Source organism: Scyliorhinus canicula, chromosome 14 (genome assembly GCF_902713615.1).
Source record: "Scyliorhinus canicula chromosome 14, sScyCan1.1, whole genome shotgun sequence".
NCBI classification, from domain to species: Eukaryota; Metazoa; Chordata; class Chondrichthyes; order Carcharhiniformes; family Scyliorhinidae; genus Scyliorhinus; species Scyliorhinus canicula.
Genome location: NC_052159.1, coordinates 110746826 through 110769822, shown reverse-complemented (window position 1 = coordinate 110769822; position 22997 = coordinate 110746826). Strand labels below are relative to the sequence as shown.

The 22997-nt window shown below is 44.1% G+C and overlaps 1 protein-coding gene across 2 annotated transcripts in view; it reads right to left on the bottom strand.

The window, feature by feature from the left end:
* arglu1b (arginine and glutamate rich 1b) overlaps positions 1-21699 on the bottom strand; it is a 60443-nt gene extending 38744 nt beyond the window's left edge. The window contains exon 1 of one of the 2 annotated variants that reach the window (XR_005463287.1): positions 21156-21699. Coding sequence is in view for 1 of the 2 variants with exons in the window: in XM_038819066.1 (XP_038674994.1) it covers positions 21156-21460 (305 nt within the window). In the remaining variant the exon portion in view is untranslated. The remainder of the gene's footprint in view (positions 1-21155) is intronic. The other variant, XM_038819066.1, reaches the window with a different exon arrangement.
* Positions 21700-22997: the final 1298 nt, after the last annotated feature.

The following is a 22997-nucleotide window of genomic DNA, read 5'->3' as shown; positions in this document are numbered from 1 at the left end:
GTTGAAAACTTGGACTGTTTGGTAGTTTGATAGAAGTTTAATATAAAATGAAATTACAAAAGGAGCGGAACAGAAACTATTTCCAGTGACTGAGGAATCACAAAGGAGGAGAATTAGGTATAGGATTAAATATAAGACAATTAATAACTTTAATTTATAGAACACCTTTAAAAACATCCCTAGACATTTCAAGTGATCAAAGAAAATTGACACTGAGCTATATAAGGAAATATTAACACAGATGGTCAAAACCTCGGTCAAGGAGAGAGATTTTAAAGAGCGTCTTAATGAAGGGGTGATAGGCAGAGGCTGGGTTATATCCCAAAATTAGAGTCTAGGCAGTTGAAGGCAGTGTCACCAATAGTGTTTCCAAAATCAAGGATGCACAAGAGGCCAGATTTGGAGAAGTGCAGATATCTTGGGAGGGCTGACAGGCTGGAGTTAGTTATAGAAATAAGGAAAGACAAGGCCAAGGAGAGATTTAGAACATAGAACAGTACAGCACAGAACAGGCCCTTCGGCCCTCAATGTTGTGCCGAGCCATGATCACCCTACTCAAACCCACGTATCCACCCTATACCCGTAACCCAACAACCCCCCCATTAACCTTACTTTTATTAGGACACTACGGGCAATTTAGCATGGCCAATCCACCTAACCCACACATCTTTGGACTGTGGGAGGAAACCGGAGCACCTGGAGGAAACCCACGCACACAGGGGGAGGACGTGCAGACTCCACACAGACAGTGACCCAGCTGGGAATCGAACCTGGGACCCTGGAGCTGTGAAGCATTTATGCTAACCACCATGCTACCCTGCTGCCCCTTTGAAAACAAGGACAAAAAATTTATGTTGATGTACTGTCAGATCAGAAATAACTTTTAGTCAACAAACATGATGGGTAATGGCAACTTGGTACAGATATAATCAGCAGAGGATGAGCAGAAGTTCATATACGGTAAATGGAGGAAAGCACCAGAGCAACCATGACGCGACTCAACAAAACTAAAATTCAGGACTGATAGATTAAGAAACTTTTTTTGAAATGCAGAGGGTGGCGAAACCGTGCAATGCATTATTAGAGTTGGTTGTTTGAAGGAAAAATCATGCCAATATTTTAAGGTTAAATGGGAATCAGTTTAAAAGAAAAGGAAATTAATCTAAATAGGCCGAAGCAACTGCTTATCCCTGAAATGGATGATCTGCTGATGGGTTCTGTGAATAATTCAGACAAATTTGCTAGCTATCTCAATGGCAAACTGCTTGGCTGATACCTGCATCTCAGCACCGAGGGGCTATTTTCCCCCGCAGGAACCTGTCTCAGGAATTAATAACACCACAGTTCCTATTAACTGTCTTATTCATCATCAGCGAGTAAGATTTTTCATTTACAAGTGATTTTTTTTCATTTATAGTGAGCATTCATGGAAGCAGGAGGAATAATTATTAGCACTGTGCATCGAAGAGCTGCAAAAACCTTCTATTGTGTGGTGCCATCTATGCACAACAGAAAGCACAAGATAAAGAAGACACCAGCATTGTGATAGATACAAGAACCAGAAAATTGTCATTTTCTCAAAGTTAAAGGTTAAAACGTTCCTGAATCCTCCTGTTAAGGAATATGGTTTCGGTGGCACTGACATCAGGAAGCAAGGTACTTGGGTATGTTCAGTGACAAACCCTGTGCCCCAATCAACAAATTGCAGATTTACATTTGGGTGGCAGTAACTGTTCACTAATTTGCTGCCATGAACAGAAATGTTCCACGTTGTAGCCAATCTCCCCATTAAAAAGAGGCTGTGCTCACCACCACCAGTCCCAGGAAATGGACACTCTATCCCAGTGCTTCTCAAAGTGTGGTACGCGTACCGGTGCCGGTACGCGAGCCGTTGTCTGCCGGTACGTGGAGTACTCCCAGAAAATAAACACTTTCACACTTGCGCAAAGGTGAGTGCTGAGCTGGAGCTTTCCAAGGTTCCGTCCTCGTGCTGAGCCGGGCGGGGGGGGGGGGGGGGTTGCGTCCCCTGGCCGTGCTGGGGGGGGGGGGGGGGTTGGTTGCGTCCTCAGGCTGTGCTGAGCGGGGGGGGGGGATCTCAATTCACTGACCCATCCCTCTTCCACTGGAAACTGTACAGCTATAAAAATGAAAGAAATATTACATTATCTCAGCTTATATATATATATATATATATATATATATATATATATAATCTCAGCTTATATATCCATTATATTTGCAATAATATAATGTAATATAATTGCCCCCGCAATAAGATATATCTCAAAACATTTTCTGGGGGTTCACATCCCCACCCCCCGAACCCCCAGCTGGATTGGCTTGTTTCGCTCACCGGTCCCTGGCACATTGAAAAACAAAACTGCCAGTACGCCACATCAGATAGTTTGAGAAGCACTGCTCAATCCTACTGGGAAGATTCTATCACAAAACAAAGGCCAGCCATGTAGCATTTGTAACCACTTCAGTTATAGTATTCGTGGCACATCCTTTACAGCAGTGTTTTTCAAATTCTTTACTCCAGGACTCACTCTTGCCACCCACGCCAGCCGATCTTCAGGATCCACGACGGCCGACCTTCAGGACCCACGCTGCGCGGACTTCGTAACACACCATTTTCTCTTACCATTAATGCGACTGGTGAGCCTGCTTGGTCCTCATTATCTCACTCCAATCAGGTTCACAGGAGGAGAGGGCTCTGCGCATATCAGATGCAGAGTTCAGCCGGTTCCTTTGTGCTGTCTTCATCTTTGTGAGGACAGAAAATCCAACCTCGCACATATAGGCCGCTGTGAATGTCAAAAGCAACAAAATGCTTGTTTTACTCCGCACTGGATACTCCTTGGAGACACTACTCCAGAATACTAGCAGCCTTATTGATTTGTGGTGTGTTTTTAATGTGCTGTCACAGGTGAGGTGCAGAAGTTCAGTCTCTTCATTCGGAGTCAGCTGTAGGTTAATAATTGGCTCTGGGGTCTCAAACTCAAAAGGATTTTTCAACCACGCTTCTCAAAATCTGAAACTTCTTCTCTGGAAAGTAGCAACAAAAACTGTTGATCAGGGCAACTAGATGCGCTTGAATAAAGCTTGCCAGTCTATTGACACTTACTAACACTGTTTTCTTTGTGTCGTAGCAATGTGGGGAACATGTAGTAATTTTGGCTTTGTACTCGCACTTGCCAAACTTTCATTGAATTTTAGAAAGCACCTATTTCTTCAGTGCCAAAAGCAATCATCATCGTTCTCTTGCAATTTGAGATTCATTTCATTTCGAATTGAAAATATGTCTGCAAGGCAAGACATAGTTGGCATCCAAGTTTCATCACCAGACGAATCAGCCAGAGAGGACGATTTCTCAAGGAGGAAAGTGTTGATTTGGTACCTACGTTCATAAACTCTGACAAGCACCAGGCCCCTTGACAGCCAACGGACTTCTGTGTGGAACAACAGAATGTATGTGCTCGGCCCCCATATCGGAACAGAGCCTCAAAAAGCCCGGTATTGAGTGCGCTGCGTTTAATGAAATTCACAGCTCTCACAATTCCTTTCAACACCACTTCAAGATTGGATGGAATTCCTTTCGATGCCAATGCCGCATGGTCAATAAAACAATGATCCCAAACACAATGCAGTGGAGGAGGAATTCCTGGAGTGTATATGGGATGGTTTTCTTGACCAATATGTGGAGGAACCAACTAGAGAGCAGGCCATCTTGGACTGGGTCCTGTGTAATGAGAAGGGAATTATTGCCAATCTGGCAGTACGAGACACCTTGGGGATGAGCGACCATAACATGATAAAAAAAATTCTCAAGAAGGAGTGAAGTAGTTGATTCAGAGACTAGGGTGCTGAATCTTAATAAAGGGAACTATGAGGATATGAGACGTGAGTTGGCCTTGATAGATAGGGGTGAGTTACTTAAAGGGATGACAGTGGATAGACAATGGCAAACATTCAATGAACGCATGGAGGAACTACAGCAACTCTTCATTCCTGTCTGCTACAAAAGCAAAGGGGGTAAGAAGGCCAATCCATGGCTTACAAAGGAAATTAGAAATAGTATCCGATCCAAGGAAGAAGCATACAGATTGGCCAAGAAAAATAATAGGTCTGAGGATTGGGAGCAGTTTAGAATTCAGCAAAGAAAGACAAAGGGATTGATTAAGAAGGGGAAAGTGCAGTCCAAAAGGAAGCTTCGAGGGAACGTAAAGACTGACACTAAGAGTTTCGACAGATATGTGAAGAGAAAGAGATTGGTAAAGAGAAATGCAGGCCCATCGCAGACAAACAGGAGAATGCATAATAAGTGTCAAAGAAATGGCTGAGCAATTAAATATATACTTTGGTTCTGTCTTCACAAATGAGGACACAAATCAGATCCCAGAAATGTTTAAAATGAATGAAAGGTTTAGTGAGAGGGAAGAACTGAGGGAGATCAACATTAGTAGAGAAATGGTGCTGGGAAAACTGATGGGACTGAAGGCGGATAAATCCCCAGGGCCTGAGAATCTGCATCCCAGTATGCTTAAGGAGGTGGCCCTGGAAATGGTGGATATATTGGTGGTCATCTACCGGGATTCTATGGATTCTGGAACTGTCCCTGCAGATTGGAAGGTAGCTCATGTCACTCCGATATTCAAAAAGGGAGATAGAGAGAAAGCAGGGAATTACAGACCAGTAAGCCTAACATTGGTGGTGGAGAAAATGCTTGACTCCAATATCAAGGATTTTATAGCGGAACATTTAGAAAGTAGTGGCAGGATCAGTCAGAGTCAGCATGGATTTATGAAGTGAAAATCACGCTGGACAAATCTATTGGAATTCTTTGAAGAGGTAACCAGTACAGTCGACAAGGGGGAGCCAGTCGATGTGGTATATTTGGACTTTCGGAAGGAGTTTAACAAAGTCCCACATAAGAGATTATTGTACAAAATTAAAGCGCATGGGATTGGGGGAAATGTATTGAGGTGGATAGAAAACTGGTTGGCAGAGAGGAAACAAAGAGTAGGGATTAATAGGTTATTTTCAAATTGGCAGGCAGTAACCAGTGGGGTACCACAGGGATCGGGGCTGGGACCCCAGCTATTCACAATATATATAAATGATTTGTATGAGGGAACAAAATGTAACATCTCAAAGTTTGCAATGATACCAAATTAGGTAGGAAGGTGAATTGTGACGAGGATGCAGGGATCTGACAGCAAGATCTGGACAAGTTGGGCGAGTGGGCAAACCAATTGGATAAATGAGAGGTTATTTATTTTGGAAGCAAAAACAGGAAGGCAGATTACTACCTGAATGGTTGTAAATTGGGAAAGGGGAGTGTGCAGCTGGACCTGGGTGTCCTTGTGCACCATTCGCTGAAGGTAAGCATGCAGGTGTAGCAGGCGGTAAAGAAGGCTAATGGTATGTTTGCCTTCATTGCAAGAGGTTGCGAGTATAGAAGCAATTGTCCAGTGCCTTGGTGAGGCCACACTTGGAGTACTGTGTGCAGTTTTGGTCTCCTTCTCTGAGGAAGTATGTTCTTGCTCTTGAACCCAAACCCACGCCTCCAAGCATTATAACACTCTCAAGCTTCCAAAATGGAAGAAAAGGATTCTCAGCCCTGACCATTCTTCAGTAATCCCTATGCTAACTGCTTTTGAAAGGAGGGCTTGGTCAACCTTTATAGCTTCTTACGATATCCACCAAAAAACATAGTTGTTGCTCTCCAGCAAAAGTTGGACCTCCATGGAGTGAAGGAAGGGAGTGAGTGAAGAAAATGGAGGGAGTTAGATAATGTTCAAATATAATACAGTTCTTCATGTATTTTATTGCATAAGTATATTGACTACATCAGTAAAAGATGATAAAAACACTGGAAGTTTGAAATACACTCAAGCAAAGTGCAACGTTTTTACTGCCAAAATGTCCTTCCTAACCCGGGAATGATTCACCACCCAAGCCTCGAACGACTAGACGTAGGAGCAGTAATAGGCCATTGAGTCTGCTCCACCATTCAATGAGATCATGACTGATCTGATAGGATAATCCGCAACTCCACTTTCCCACCTTATCTCCATAACCCTCGATTTCCTGACTGATTAAAATTCTGGTGACTCAGCCTTAGAAACTAGCAAGGCGGGGGGCAAGAAGAAGGGTAAAACTACAAGTAGTATCATGGTTAATGAGAACAAAAGCAGGTGGTCAGTATGTGAGGAGAAGGTGCAGTTAATAGGATGAACAGACAGTCGGACATATTTTAAAACCTTGTACCTAAATTCACACAGTATTCGGAATAAGGTCAATGAGCTGGCGGCACAATAACAAATGGATATGATTTGGTGGGGATTACTGAAACATGGTTGCAGGGAGACTGGGACTTGAAGTTAAATGGGTACTCAGTATTGCTAAATGATAGACAGGATGGAACAGGAGTTGGAGTTGCTTTACTGGTTAAAGATTACATCAAGGCAATATTAAGAAATGATATTGGCACTGAGGGCCAACATGTTGAATTGACCTGAGTGGAAATAAAAAAAAGAGAAAAAATTCCTTGGTAGGAATAATTTACAGGCCCCCGAGCATACTCCCAAAGTGGAGCAAAGTATAAACCAATAAATAATGAGGCCTTGTGAGAAGGGCACAATGATAATCATGGGTGATTTTATCATGCATATTGACGGGATTAATCAAAGTGGCAAGGGTAGCCTGGAGGTGATTTTATAGATTGTTTCTTCGAACAATATGTTATGGAGCCAACCAGGGAGCAGGTTGGTTTAGGTTTAGTATTATGTAATGAAAAAGGATTGATAAATAGTCTTGTTGTCAAGGATCCTCTTGGAAGGAGTGTTCACAGCATGCTAGAAAGTCAAATTCAGATTGAGCAGAAGACAGAGTGCCAAAATAGAGTTTTCGGTTTGGGCAGAGATACTGATACAGGCCTGAGGAAAGAGTTGGCCCAAGTAGACTGGGCACAATTAATCGAGCGTAAGACAGTTGAGGAACAATGGCGGGTGTTCAGGGAGATATTAAAGACCTCTCAATTAAAGTGGAGAAAGAGGAATTGTAAAAGGGAGAAAAACAAGGAACATGGCTAAACAAGGAAGTCAAGGAAGACATAAAGGCAAAAGGACATCATACTTCAAAACAAGTGGTAAACTGGAGGGTTGGGAGAACTTTAAGGTTCAGCAAAAGGCTGCTAAAAATAAAATCAAAAGAGCGGAGATGAACTGCAAAAGGAAACTAGCAGAAAACAAACACTGATACCAAAAGCTTCTGTCAGTACATAAAGAGGAAGCGAATAGCTAAAGTAAATGTTAGCCCTTTAGAGGATTATACCAGCGAGATAATAATGGGTAACACAGAGATGGCAGAGGCACTGAACCAATATTTTGCTTCACGGTGGAAGATCATAATATGTTTTCAAAAACTGCAGTTAGCGTAGAGACACTTGGTGCAATAATCATCACTAGGAAGATGGTATTGAATAAACTAATGGGATTAAAGGCAGGTAAGTCTCTGGGACCTGATGGCCTGTACCCAAGGGTATTAAGGGAGGTGGCAGCAGAGATGTTAGACGCATTGGTTATGATATTCCTGGCTGGCGAACTCTAACTAGCCGAGTGCCGCATGGGTCAGTCCTCGGACCTCAACTGTTTACAATCTATATGATCTGGGGGCCTGTTTAGCTCAGTGGGCTATCCAGCTGGTTTGTGATGCAGAGCAAGGCCATCAGCGCGGGTTCAATTCCCGTACCGGCTGAGGTTATTCATGAAGGCCCGCATTCTTAACCTTGAGCCTCGCCTGAGGTGTGGTGATCCTCAGGTTAAACCATAATGTCAGTTCTCCCCCTCAAAGAGAAAGCAGTTTATGGTCATCTGGGATTATGGCAACTTTACTGTCCCTTTATATAAATGATCTGCAAGCAGGGACAGAGTGTAAGATTTGCAGATGATACTAAAATAGGGAAGAAAGCAGGCACTGAAGAGGAGATAAAGATTTTACAGACACATATAGAGCAGGTACAGCATGTAATTAAAATGGGAAATGGAATGTTAGCGTTTATTGCAAAAGGACTGGAGTATAAAACTAGAGAAGTGTTGTTGTAATTTTATAGGTTGTTGGTGAGACCACATCTGGAGTATTGTGTCCAGTTTTGGTCTCCTTATTTGAGGAAGGATGGGGTGGCATTGGAGGCAGTTCAGAGAAAGTTCACCAGATTGATTCCAGGGATGAAATGGTTGGCAGATGAGGAAAGATTAAACAGTTTGGGCTTACACTCACTCGCTGGAGTTTAGAAGGATGAGAGGTGATCTGATGGAGATATACAAAATGCTAAAAGGGATTTACATAGTAAACGTAGACAAAATGTTACGCCTTCAGCAGTCAAGGGCATTCAGCCTCTGATCTCCGGGTAAGCGTTCTCCAAGGCGGCCTTCAGGACGCGCGACAACGCAGAATCGCCGAGCAGAAACTTATAGCCAAATTCTGCATACATGAGTGCGGCCTCAACCGGGACCTGGGATTCATGTCGCATTACATTCACCCCCCCATCATCTGGCCTGGGCTTGCGAAATCCTACCAACTGTCCTGGCTTGAGACAATTCACACCTCTTTAACCTGGGGTTACCCCTATCTCTGGATCTGTAAAGACTTGATTACCTGCAAATGCTCGCATTCTAAGCATTGTCTGGCATTTTTGAATTTGTCTATATATATATTTTTGGAACATACCTCTTCAGTCACCTGAGGAAGGAGCAGTGCTCCGAAAGCTAGTGTTTGAAACAAACATGTTGGACTTTAACCTGGTGTTGTAAGACTTCTTACTGAACCCAAAGATGTGCAGAGTTAGGTGGATTGGCCACACTGAATTATTTTAAACAAACAGATATAGGTTTAGCTTATCTTAGCTCTCTTAGCTTATAGGTTAAACAAACAGATATAACCACCATGCTACCCTGGGGGCAGCAGGGTAGCATGGTGGTTAGCATAAATGCTTCACAGCTCCAGGGTCCCAGGTTCAATTCCCGGCTGGGTCACTGTCTGCGTGGAGTCTGCACGTCCTCCCCCTGTGTGCGTGGGTTTCCTCCAGGTGCTCCGGTTTCCTCCCACAGTCCAAAGATGTGCGGGTTAGGTGGATTGGCCATGCTAAATTGCCCGTAGTGTCCTAAAAAAAGTAAGGTTAATGGGGGGGGGGGGGGTTGTTGGGTTACGGGTATAGGGTGGATACGTGGGTTTGAGTAGGGTGATCATGGCTCGGCACAACATTGAGGGCCGAAGGGCCTGTTCTGTGCTGTACTGTTCTATGTTCTAGGTGGAGAAGCGGTAGTTTTAGCACTGAGATGAGGAGGAACTTCCTTCGCGCAGGGGGTGGTGAATTTGCGAAACTCGCAGCCCCATTGTGTGGTGGAGTCTAAGCCATTAAATGGTTTCAAGGAGACAGGTAAATTTCCCTTAATTCCTCGCGACATCAAGAATTTATCTATCTCTGCCTTGAAGCCATTTAGCGTCCCGGCCTCCACTGCACTCCGCGGCAATGAATTCCACAGGCCCACCACTCTCTGGCTGAAGAAATGTCTCCGCATTTCTGTTCTGAATTTACCCCCTCTAATTCTAAGGCTGTGCCCACGGGTCCTCGTCTCCTCGCCTAACGGAAACAGTTTCTTTGCGTCCACCCTTTCTAAGCCATGTATTATCTTGTAAGTTTCTATTAGATCTCCCCTTAACCTTCTAAACTCCAATGAATACAATCCCAGGATCCTCAGCCGTTCATCATATGTTAGACCCGCTTTTTGGAAATCCAAGTATAGTGCATAAACTGGTTCTACTCTATCTACCCTGTTCATTACTGCTTCATGGAATTTTAATAAATATGCCAGGCTTGATTTCCCCTTCATGAAGCCGTGCAGATTATATTATGTACTTCTAAATAATCTGCTATTGCATCTTTTATAATAATAATCTTTATTAGTGTCACAAGTAGGTTTACATTAACACTGCAACAAAGTTACTGTGAAAATCCCCTAGTCGCCATACAATACCTCATGTTTGAGTACACTGAGGAAGAATTCAGAATGTCTAATTCACCTAACAAAAATAGCACGTCTTTCAGGACTTGTGGGAGGAAACCAGAGCACCGGGGGAAACCCACGCAGACACGGGGAGAATGTGCAGACTCCGCACAGGCAGTGACCCAAACCAGAAATCAAATCCATCCTTAGTGCTGTGAAGCAACCGTGCTAAACACTGTGTTACCGTGCCGCTCGCATTTTTCCAAAGACAGATGTTAAGGTAACTGGCCTATAGTTATCTGTTTTTTGATCTCCTTTGCTTTTTGAAGAGTGTTTTATTGGCAGTTTTCCAATCCTCTGGGACGTTACCAGAATTTAAGGATTCTTGGAACATTATTACCACTGTATCCAGTATATCTGTAGCTACTTCCTTTAATATCCTAAGATACAACCTATCAGAAATGATTTAAGCCTGGACTGTTAAAATACTGTGAGATAATAACTTTTGAAAAGACTGTATATGCAGCACTTTCACAAAGCTACTTACTATAGTAAACCAAATTAATTTCAGGCCATTTCCTGATAGATACATTTTGATCTTACAATATATCCCTGTTTCTAAGATTCATCACTTTTTTTGGTTATCTTTTGTTTTGTTAAGCATAGCCAAAAAAATCCATTAAATGACATGGAGTTCTGATGAAAGGACATATTTTCCCCTCTCCATAGGTGCTGCCAGAACTGTTGAGTATTACCAACATTTCTGTTTTTTTCAGAATCCAACAACTATCGTATTTTGCTTTCCCATTTTCTCGTTAAGGTAAAATTTTATAAAGCTGCACGCTTCACTTCACACTAAAAATATACAGAATTAAAGTATCTTGAACAATGCATATCTTGTCCTGAATAATGCACATCTTGTTAGGTGAATTGGACATCTCTGAATTCTCACTCAGTATACCTGAACCAACGCTGCTGTGTGGTGACGAGGGGATTTTCACAGTAACTGCATTGCAGTGTTAATGTAAGCCTACTTGTGACACCAATAAAGATTATTGTTAGTGTTCACTCCTGCATAATCAAGGTGCTTGGGAAAGAAACTAGGCAAAAGTAATGGGGTTACAAGTGCCCAGAATGCTCAACAGCATAATTACATTGATAATACATCAGTGATCAGTAACTTCAGAAGTCAGATGATAAATTATCCTGGAACTATTAACTCTGCAGAGGTTGCATTTCCAGGTTAATTGCAAAATACATTGACTTAAAGGGCTAAGCATTGAATGAGTTTTATCCTACAACTAATTGTACTGCATGACATGACCTAGGAATAAACAGGAAAAGTGGGCATGGGAAGGGAGCAGCAGCTTCTGACTGGTGACACCAACAGCAATATCGGGAAGACGGAGAAGTAGTAGACTGTTGACACATCACGTATTTGTTTTCCCAGTTCTTGGTTAATTATATATAGGGAACTGTAATGCTAGGTAATGGGGAGTTGAAGAAGTCTTTCTTAAGCTAAATAGAAAAGGAAAACTTGCATTTGCAGTCATACAGGTACTTTTGACAGATCTGTACGAATTACATTTGCAAATAGAGAATCTTCCTGTTTCCAATTTAGTTCTCGCAATTTGCTTCCATTTTCACCTATCTGACCCTTACACGTCTGAAACAAAGTGAAGACAACTTAGTCCACACAATCATCAACACCATTCCTGGATTGAACAGATTGTTTGACTACTCAGAGGACATTTCCGGAACCACCCCTCACCCCAACAATCTTGCTTCCCCATAATAAACAGCTTTGACACACAATCTATACATATCTTACGATAGGAATTCCAATAGGTTTGTGTAATACTGTAGCGTCAAATTAATTTTACAGGAGCTGCTTAAATTGTAGGGAAAAAAATCAATATACAGTATTGATTAAAATTACATCACTGATTTAACAGTCACACTTCAAACGCAATGGGCCTATACTATAAAGTATATTTGTTGACTGTGCAGGATACCGCATATTTGAATGTATAAATAGAAGTTACAGAATTTTGCTTGAATTCCCCTAGAGCAGGAACCATTCATGGAGAAATGTGCAGAAGGCATATAGTCCACGGTCCTTAAAAAACAAATATAGTTTTTCCTTATCCCATCCTTAAATTATGTGAAACCATATTTGCATGCCAAAAAAGGGATTACAGCCTTGAAATTACTCTCTTCTATTAATTATAACAGTACATATCTCCCATACTGCTCTTCAAACTAAACATAAAATTCTTTATGTATTTCTCACTCTCCAATAATTTGTCTCTGTATGCCTGCCAAACACTTTCTCTTGATGACTTTCATACACTATAGGTCAAGTACCTTTATCTGAAATCCTCAGAGCCAATTGCATCAGATAATTTAGATTTTCGGGTATCACATATAAAGTACATTACAATAGCCTAAGCTAGCTACAGTATAAAGTAAATAAATGGTCAGAAAAGAAAGATGCATCGCTGAACAACAATATGGGGTACCAGTATTAAGTTTCTTTTTGACATGTCCACCACCAAGGTCGCATGGTAAACAGTGCAAACAAACTAGACTTCCCACGCTGGAAGCTTCTCTTTATTATCACTTTTTTAATTTGAAATAATTATGCAGTAAGATAGATGGGAGGCAACAGATTGATTGGTAGCACTTACTGGATGGAGAAGGAGAAATGGATTCAGTAGGGTTTTCCAACACAGGGTACAGTGGAGGAAAATAGGGCTGGTGTACCAGAGTACACTGCCTTGGGGTGGTGAGGTTGCCTTCCAATACAACAAAACCTCTTCAAGCTGATCAGCCTAAAAACAGCTAAATTGGAAAAGTGTATATAGGGCATATTTAGCACTGATGACTTACTACCTGACCATTGCACACATTCCCCTTCCCTTAACACTATTTTGCTTACAGTCCAGACTATCAGCACATGCAGTGCAATATAAACAAATCCAGTACATAGCTAGCAGGCTCGCTGAGACTGAATGGCAAATCTTTTACAAAACGGTACTTTTTAAGCAAAAAAATGAACAACGGGTCGGACTTTCAATGTATTAAAACATCTCAACATGCTTGTTAGAAGCATTATTAAATGCAACTTAACAGGGACCCATATATTAGAACACATGATCAAATGCTTGGTCTAAAAGATGCGTTAGAGGAGAAACGCATGGAAATCTTTAGGGACAAAATTCTGAAATCTAGGGTGAGGCAGCTAAATGTACAGCTACCAAAGGTGGAATGATTGAAGGAGCAGCGAGATCCAGTCCTAAACAATCCTTATAAAGAAGGTTCAGATAGGGAGCTGCAAGGTCTTGGAGTGATGTGAAAACAAGGATGAGAATGTTAAAATGGGGGCATTGCCAGACAAATGAGTAACAGGGTAATGGGTGATTGTGAACTTGTCCAAGTGGGAAAGTGGGAGGCTGAATTTTGAATAATCTCACATTTATGAGATTACTATTTGCAACAGTAGTGAACTCGCCAACATTGAGGGCATTTAAAAGTTTATTGGATAAGCATATGGATGATAAGGGCATAGTGTAGGTTGGATGGCCTTTAGTTTTTTTCCATGTCGGTGCAACACCGAGGGCCGAAGGGCCTGTACTGCGCTGTATCGTTCTATGTTCTATGAAGAGTGAAATGCCAGCTAGGAGAGCACGGGAATAATCAAATCCAAAGATATCTAAAGCATGGATGAATGTTCCAGCTTTCACATTTATAGTAGAAATCTAGTGCTAGAAAACATCTAGTTAACAGTAACTTTTAAAAAAAATAAAAAAAAATTTTCAATTTAATTTACTAATTAATTGACGCAATGTCAATTAGAGGGGTACAGGGCTCTGACTGTGAGATGTGGCAGGTCCGGGAGGCTTCCAGCGTCCCGGATGGCTTCATCTGCAGAAAGTGCACCGAACTAGAGCTCCTCAGACCGCATGGTTCCGTCGGAGCAGCAGTTGGATGCACTTAGGAGCATGCAGGTGGCGGAAAGCGTCACAGATAGCAGTTATATAAATGTGGTCACACCCAAGGTGCAGGCAGAGAAATGGGTGACCACAAGAAGGGGCAGGCAGTCAGTCCAGGAATCCCCTGTGGCTGTCCCCCTCTCGAACAGGTATACCCCTTTGGATACTGTCGGGGGGAATAGCCTATCAGGGGAAAACAGCAGGGCAGCCAGAGCAGTGGCACCACGGCTGGCTCTGATGTTCAGCAGGGAGGGTCAAAGCGCAGAAGAGCAATAGTCACAGGGGACTCTTATAGTCATGGGCACAGATAGACGCTTCTGTGGACGTGAAAGAGACTCCAGGATGGTATGTTGCCTCCCTGGTGCCAGGGTCCAGGATGTCTCTGGAAGGGTAGAGGACATCCTGAAGGGGGAGGGCAAAAAGGCAGAGGTCATTGTACATATTGATACGAACGACATAGGCAGGAAGGGGCATGAGGTCCTGCAGCAGGAGTTCAGGGAGCTAGGCAGAAAGCTAAAAGACAGGACCTCCAGGGTTGTAATCTCGGGATTACTCCCTGTGCCACGTGCCAGTGAGGCTAGAAATACGAAGATAGAGCAGCTAAACACGTGGCTAAACAGCTGGTGTAGGAGGGAGGGTTTCCGTTATCTGGACCACTGGGAGCTCTTCCGGGGCAGGTGTGACCTGAACAAGAAGGACGGGTTGCATCTAAACTGGAGAGGCATAAATATCCTGGCCGCGAGGTTTGCTGGTGTCACAAGGGAGGGTTTAAACCAGTATGGCGGGGGGTGGGTACCGGAGCAATAGGTCAGAAGGTGAAAGCATTAAGGGTTAGGGTTAGGGCGAGGGAAAAGGGCCAGTAAGGCTCTGAGGAAGAGCAGACAGGGAGATGTTGCTGAAAACAGCGGGTCTGGTGGCCTGAAGTGCATATGTATTTTTTAGTACTTGGAACTGTAATGTTGTTGCCATTACAGAGACCTGGTTGAGGGAAGGACAGGATTGGCAGCTAAACGTTCTAGGATTTAGATGTTTCAGGCGGGATATGGGGGAGGGGGGGGGGGGGGGGTGTAAAAGGGGTGGCGGAGTTGCACTACTGGTTAGGGAGAATATCACAGCTGTACTACAGGAGGACACGTCAGAGGGCAGCAAGGCTATATGGGTAGAGATCAGGAATAAGAAGGGTGCAGTCACGATGTTGGGGGTTTACTACAGGCCTCCCAACAGCCAGCGGGAGATAGAGAAGCAGATAGGTAGACAGATTTTGGAAACAAGTAAAAACAACAGGGTTGTTGTGATGGGCGACTTCAACTTCCCCAATATTGACTGGGACTCACTTAGTGCTAGGGGCCTGTATGGGGCAGAGTTTGTAAGGAGCATCCAGGAGGGCTTCTTAAAACAATATGTAGACAGTCCAACTAGGGAAGGGAAGGGGCTGTACTGGACCTGGTATTGGGGAATGAGCCCAGCCAGGTGGTAGAAGTTTCAGTAAGGGAGCATTTCGGGAACAGTGACCACAATTCAGTAAGTTTTAAAGTGCTGGTGGACAAGGATAAGAGTGGTCCTCGGGTGAACGTGCTAAATTGGGGGAAGGCTAATTATTACAATATTAGGCGAGAACTGAAGAACCTAGATTGGGGGAGGATGTTTGAGGGTAAATCAACATCTGACATGTGGCAGGCTTTCAAATGTCAGTTGAAAGGAATTCAGGACCGGCATGTTCCTGTGCAGAAGGATAAATATGGAATAGCGGATAGCGATGAGGACTGTCAGAGGATACAGCAGGATCGTTTGGAGACTTGGGTGGAGAGATGGCAGATGGAGTTTAATCCGGACAAATGTGAGGTAATGCATTTTGGAAGGTCTAATGCAGGTAGGGAATATACAGTGAATGGTAGAACCCTCAAGAGTATTGAAAGTCAGAGAGATATAGGTGTACAGGTCCACAGGTCACTGAAAGGGGCAACACAGGTGGAGAAGGTAGTCAAGAAGGCATACGGCATGCTTGCCTTCATTGGCCGGGGCATTGAGTATAGGAATTGGCAAGTCACGTTGCAGCTGTATAGAACGTTAGTTAGGCCACACTTGGAGTAAAGTGTTCAATTCTGGTCGCCACACTACCAGAAGGATGTGGAGGCTTTAGAGGGTGCAGAAGAGATTTACCAGGATGTTGCCTGGTATGGAGGGCATTAGCTATGGGCAGCAGTTGAATAAACTCGGTTTGTTCTCACTGGAACGACGGAGGTTGAGGGGCAACCTGATAACGGTCTGCAAGATTATGAGGGGCATAGACAGATGCTTTCCCCCAGGATAGAGGGGTCAATTACTCAGGGGCATAGGTTTAAGGTGCGATGGGTAAGGTTTAAAGGAGATGTACGAGGCAAGTTTTTTTTTTACACAGAGGGTAATGGGTGCCTGGAACGCGCTGCTGGAGGAGGTGGTGGAAGCAGGGACGATCGTGACATTTAAGGGGCATCTTGACAAATATATGAATAGGATGGGAATAAAGGGATACGGACTCAGGAAGTGTAGAAGATTTTAGTTTAGACGGGCAGCATGGTCAGCACGGGCTTGGAGGTCCGACGGGCCTGTTCCTGTGCTGTACTTTTCTTTGTTCTTTTGTTCCATGAGTTGAAGCGGGGAGGAGTCAGGAAATGTTATGGAGGTGGAAGTTAGTGGTCTTGGTGATGGCAGGGATATGAGTCATATATGACATTGAAGTTGCAAATAGTCTGGTCCGGCCTCATGACAGTTGTCAGTGAGAAGGATGGAGTTGGTGGCTAAGTAATGAACTTTGTGATGGGGACCCAATATTTTGCAACAAAATTTCTGCTTATCCAGAACTGAATGTCAAGAAACCACTGGCAATTTAGCAATAGTGGAGGGGGTGAGAGAGGTAGAACTGGGATTTGTCAACACACATTTGAAACATGACAATGTGATTTTCGATGATGTCACGGAGGGGCAGCAAGCAGAGGGGGCATCAAGGCTAGAACTTCGGAGGAGTCCAGAGATAATTGTGTGGGAGTGTATAGAGAAGCAACTGCAGATGATTCTTTGGCTCTGAGTGAATAGAGAAGAATGGAACCAGACGAGGGCAGTCCTCACCAACTGGATAAGAGCGGCATTGGACGTTCGTCAAAATGTATCAAAGGCTTCAAACACATCAAGAAGACGTCCCCAAATTTGCAGATTACATCAAATTGTGTGGGAGGGAGCTGTGAGGAGAGATCTTTCAGTGTGAATTGAACAAGTTGAGTGAGTGGGCAACTGAATGGCAGTTGCTAGAACGTGTTTCCTAAAGGGACATTGGTGAACCGGATGGGTCTTTATAACAATTTATGATAGCTTCTTGGTTACCATTACTGAAACTAACTTCCAATGCCAGAATTTTTATTAATTGAATTTAAATTTCACTAGCTGCCATTTCTGACTCAGCTCTACAGGGTTACAAGGTAGCCAGGAATGAACTTAAAAATGGACTGAGGAGAGCTAGAAAGGGGCATGAAAAACCCCAGGCGGGAAAGATTAGAGAAAACCCCAAGGTGTTCAACACTTGTGAGAAATAAAAGGATGATCAGAGTGAGAGTAGGGCCGACAGGGATAGTGACTTGTGCCTAGAATCTGAAGAGGTGGGGATGCCCTAAATGAATACTTTGCTTCAGTATTCACTAGAGAGGGACCTTGTTGCCCATGAGAACAGTGTGAACCAGGTTAATAGACTCAAACAGGTTGATATTAAGAAGGAGGATCTGCTGGAAATTTTGAAAAGCATCAGGATAGATAAGTTCCCTGGGCCTGACGGGATGTACCCAAAGTTACTACGGGAAGCAAGGGAGGAGATTGCTGCGCTGTTGACGATGATCTTTGCGTCCTCACTCTCCACTGGAGTAGTACCGGATGATCGGAGGGAGGCGAATGCTGTTCCCCTATTCAAGAAAGGAAATGGGGAAATCCCTGGGAATTACAGACCCATCAGTCTTACGTCTGTGGTGAGCAAAATATTGGAAAGGATTCTGAGAGATTAGATTTATGATTATTTAGAAAAACATAGTTCGATTAAAGATAATCAGCATGGCTTTGTGAGGGGCAGGTCATGCCTCACAAGCCTCATTGAATTCTTTGAGGATGTGACGAGACACATTAATAAAGGTCGGGCAGTGGATGTGGTGTATATGGATTTCAGTAAGGGGCTGGTTTAGCACACTGGGCTAAATCGCTGGCTTTTAAAGCAGACCCAGGCAGGCCAGCAGCACGGTTCAATTCCCGTACCAGCCTCCCCAAACAGGCGCCGGAATGTGGTGACTAGGGGCTTTTCACAGTAACTTCATTGAAGCCTACTTATGGCAATAAGCGATTTTCATTTTCAGTAAGGCATTTGATAAGGTTCCCCATGGTAGGCTCATTCAGAAAGTTACAGGGCATGGGATACAGGGAAATTTGGCTGGCTGGATACAGAATTGGCTGGCCAAAAGAAGACAGTGAGTGTTACTGGATGGAAAGTATTCCGCCTGGAGGTCGGTGACCAGTGGTGTCCCGCAAGGATCTGTTCTGGGACCTCTGCTCTTTGTGGCTTTTATAAATGACTTGGATAAGGAAGTGGAAGGGTGGGTTAGTAAGTTTGCCGATGACGCAAAGGTTGGTGGAGTTGCAGATAGTGTTGAGGGTTGTTGCAGGTTACAAGAGGACATTGACAGGATGAAGAGCTGGGCTGAGAAGTGGCAGATGGAGTTCAACCTTGATAAATGTGAAGTGATTCATTTTGGAAGGTCGAATTTGAAAGCTGAATACAGGGTTACGGCAGGATTCTTGGAAGTGTGGAGGAACAGAGGGATCTTGGGGTCAACATACATAGATCCCTGAAAGTTGCCACCCAGGTTGATAGGGTTGTTAAAAAGGCGCATGGTGTGTTGGCTTTCATTAACAGGGGGATTGAGTTTAAGAGCCGCGAGGTTTTGCTGCAGCTTTATAAAACTCTAGTTAGCCCACACTTGGAATATTATGTCCAGTTCTGGTCGCCTCATTTTAGGAAGGATGTGGATGCTTTGGAGAGGGTACAGAGGAGATTTACCAGAATGCTGCCTGGACTGGAGGGCATGCCTTATGAAGAAAGAATGCAGAGAGGTGACTTGATAGAGGTGTACAAGGTGATCAGAGGCTTGGATAGAGTGGATAGCCAGAGAGACTTTTCGCCAGGGTGGAAATGGCTGTCACGAGGGGACACAATTTCAAGGTGATTGGAGGAAGGTATATGGGAGATGTCAGAGGTAGGTTCTTTACACAGAGACTGGTGGGTGTGTGGAATGCACTGCCAGCAGAGGCGGTGGAGTCAGTGTCATTGGGGACATTTAAGCAACTCTTAGGCACATGGACAGCAGTAAATTGAAAGGGTGTAGGCTAGGTTATCTTAGATTAGGATAAATGGTCGGCACAACATCGTGGGCTGAAGGGCCGGTACTGTGCTTTACTGTTCTAAAATTTGATCCCATTATGAGTCCATTGGAATTACCACAACACTAGCATTTTCTCACAAAGTGGATCAGTACCTAGGGAGAGCAGCAAACATTGAAGGCAGGAAAAATAATTCAGTGATCAATAGTTTGGTGGGAGCAGAGTCAAGGAGAAGCTTGAAGAATGCAGACCTCAAAGTGTAAGCGATAGGAGCAATGATGGGCAACTCAGTCCAACAAGCTTGCTCCAAGATTCAGGGGAGTGCCTCAAATCCAACTTCCCACACTGTACCAATTTGCCTTGATTCTCTTAATGTCCAAAAATCTATCAATGTGTCTTGAATATACTCAACAACTGAGCCTCCATCGTTCTCATGGTAGAGATTCACAATTCAACAATTGAGCTTCCATAGTTCTCGGGGTAGAGATTCAGTTCTTGGGAGTGAAGAAATTTCGCGTCTCAGTCCTAAATAATCAATTCCTCATCTGAAGACTGTGCCCTCATGTTTGTGGTTCCCCAACTTGGCAAAAATCTTCTCAACATCTCACAGAATTGTTACAGTGCAGGGGGGTCACCATTTGGACAGTCGAATTTGACTCTGAAGGAGCAATGCACCATTAGCCTGCACATTCTTTTCGACAATAATCCAATTCAGAGTGCCTTGTTCAAACCTACCTCCACTCAGGCAGCGGATTCCAGAATATACCCTGGCAAGCTCTTAAGAATTTTGTTTGTTCCAATTAGATCACCTTTCATTGTTTTAGACTCTTAAGAGATGTAACCCTATTCCCTAGATTGGACATGTTTGCACAGAAACCTGCAAAAGGACGACAGCTCATGTACATCAAGATCCTAGTTATAAAACTGGAACTGTCTGCAGACTGCAACTAAAACAGTAGGCATGCATAGGGTCATATTTGTTTCATCCATTTTAACATAACGCATTTTTGGATATCATTTTGTGAAATATCGCTCAATAGAACTTGCCAGAACACTCATGGAATCGGAGTACCCATTCAGCCTCAAACTGCCCATGTTCATTTTTCAATTGGAAGAGTCCTTTCCAATTTCCCTGAGCTTTTTTTCAATTATGTCGCCTTCATTAACCAGTGCAAGATAATCTTTCATTAACAATGACTCTCTCAATATCTCTGTTAACTTGCAGAGTTGGTACAGTATATTAATGAAATCCTTACGCAAGGATTAATGGCTTTTATGTAATCACTGCAAGGTTATGGAGTAATAATCTGCAACTGATTACCAGAAATAGCTAACGAAGTAAACCTTGAACAGTAAGAAACTGCACACCATGTAATCCTGGGCGACCCCCCAATACTTTCCCCAACACAGGTGGAGTGAAACCTTTGTCAAAAGAATTGGGGACTGTAAATGCTCTTCCCCTAATGAAGAGGGTCAGGGCCCAGGCTGCCATTTTAGATTGGCAACTGGACAGAAACCATCACAATTAGCCTGTAAATCCACCGCATTAGCCCGCTAGTAACATATTCCCCACCTCCACTACTACATACATACAAGATCCTTTCCAATAAGGAAGTCATCGAGAATCCCTCCTATCCGAGCCCGCAATTATTTAAAATCGAGGCCGTGGCGTAAGGAGAACCATCCCCATCTCCTTTCGGACTAGGCCGCGGCGGGCTAACATGGAAGAGGCCCCAGCTCTGTTGCTTCCCCCCCCACTCACATCTTGCGTTGCCTCTCCAGCTCGGCTTTCTTTTCCTCCTCCTCCCGCTTCTGTTTTTCGTCCAAGCTGCTCCTCTTGCTCAGATTGCGGCCGAAGATGTCGATGCGCTCCGGGGTAGTTCGGCAGCGGGAACGGGAGCGCGACTCTCGGTTGGCTGCGTGCCTGCGGCTCTTCTTCTCCCGAGACTTGGAGCGTTTGCGCGGCCTCTCCTTGTCCCGCGAATGAGAGCGTGTCCGCCGCTTGCCGTGTTTACTGCTCTTGGCGTGTTTGGAGCGGGACGAGCTGCGGCTCCGAGACCTGCCCATCGCCGCCGGCGCAGCCCCCCGATCCCGGGAACAGGAGGGGGGGAGGGGGGGTTGGAGAAGAGAGGAGTCTGGATCCGGGATGGCGCCACCCTGACTTCCGGTAACCGAGGAAGGAGCCCGTTTACCGACTCGAGCTTCCGTGATGGCTTCCAACTCGCAGGTTTCCCCGAGGCCCCGGAGACACGGCGGAAACAGCGACAAAATGGCGGTTCGGGTAAATATGGGAAAGGACTTCGACACATATACCCACAATGCATCGCGCCTCGGGCCGCTCCGGAGATTACCGAACAACTTCGGCTCAAAGCGGCTCCAGTTTCACATCCGACTGAGGCTGAGGGTACTAGGCTCTGCCAAGGTTGAGCAGAGCCAGAGAGATCAGGAAAACACAGGCACCCAAATGAATGTTACCTGAGGTCAAGTCACTACATTTCCGAAATTGGAAAACTGAGGGTGGCTAACAGATCTACAGATTATCCCCCTCGCAAAAGTCGATTCCCAACTGCAGCACCTAACCTCTTCACCTTTCCTCATCTACCTTGAAGCCAATTTTCCACTGATCAATTGCACTTCAAGAAGAACCTGGCATCAGGGCCTACATCTTCCCTTTTGCTACTTTGTTCCCTCTTCTAAAACAGTAACTCGGCAAAGCGGAAACTTGCCTAGCTCTGTCCTATCCACAAAAAGCAAAACCAACCCAATCTGACCAATTACCACATGATCAGTCCACTTGATCATCGGTGGAGTGATGTAAGGGGGGTTGTTAACACTGCTATCAAACAGCACTTACCAATAACCTGCTCAATAAATCGCGTTTGGGGTTTGCCAGCATCATTCAGCCCTAGAATCCATGACAAACGTGATGCAAATGTGGACAAAAGAGCTGAATTCCCAAACTCCCAAATGGCATCTTAGTTCTCTGTGGCATTAGTAAACTGTCCCTCCTCATCTTCCTCGAATTGTCCGCAGCCTTTGACATGGTTCAGCTTGAGACTTTGTTCCAATACCTCTGACCATCACCCAGCTCAACTGGACCACACTTGCCTGGTTTCATTTGCATCTATCCTGTCATAGGCAGAGAACCCTTTGTAATGGCATCTCTTACTCTGCAGTATTACCTCTAGTGTCCCCCAAAATCCATCCTTCATCCTTCTCTTTTCTCATCTTCATGCTGCCCCATGGCGACATCATCCAAAATCATGGTATTAGCTTTCCAATGTACATTGATGGTACCTGGTTTACTGCTCTTCCAACTGCCCTAATCTTCCTCTGTCTCTAAATTGTTTGACCTCATGTCTAAGTGTCCTGTAGTGGATTAGCAGAAATTTCCACCAGTTAAATATTGGGAAAACAGAAGCTATTAGCCCAGATCTTCCTGTCATTGATTAAGCTGTGCCTTTATGCATGCTGCATTTTAAATTGCATTCTTATTTTTTCCTCTGCTTGCACCAAGAACATCTTCTCCTGCACTGATTTTCAAGGAGCAATGCGAGGCCTAGTAGTGAGGTATATTTTTTTTAAAGTATTTTTATTCAAGGCT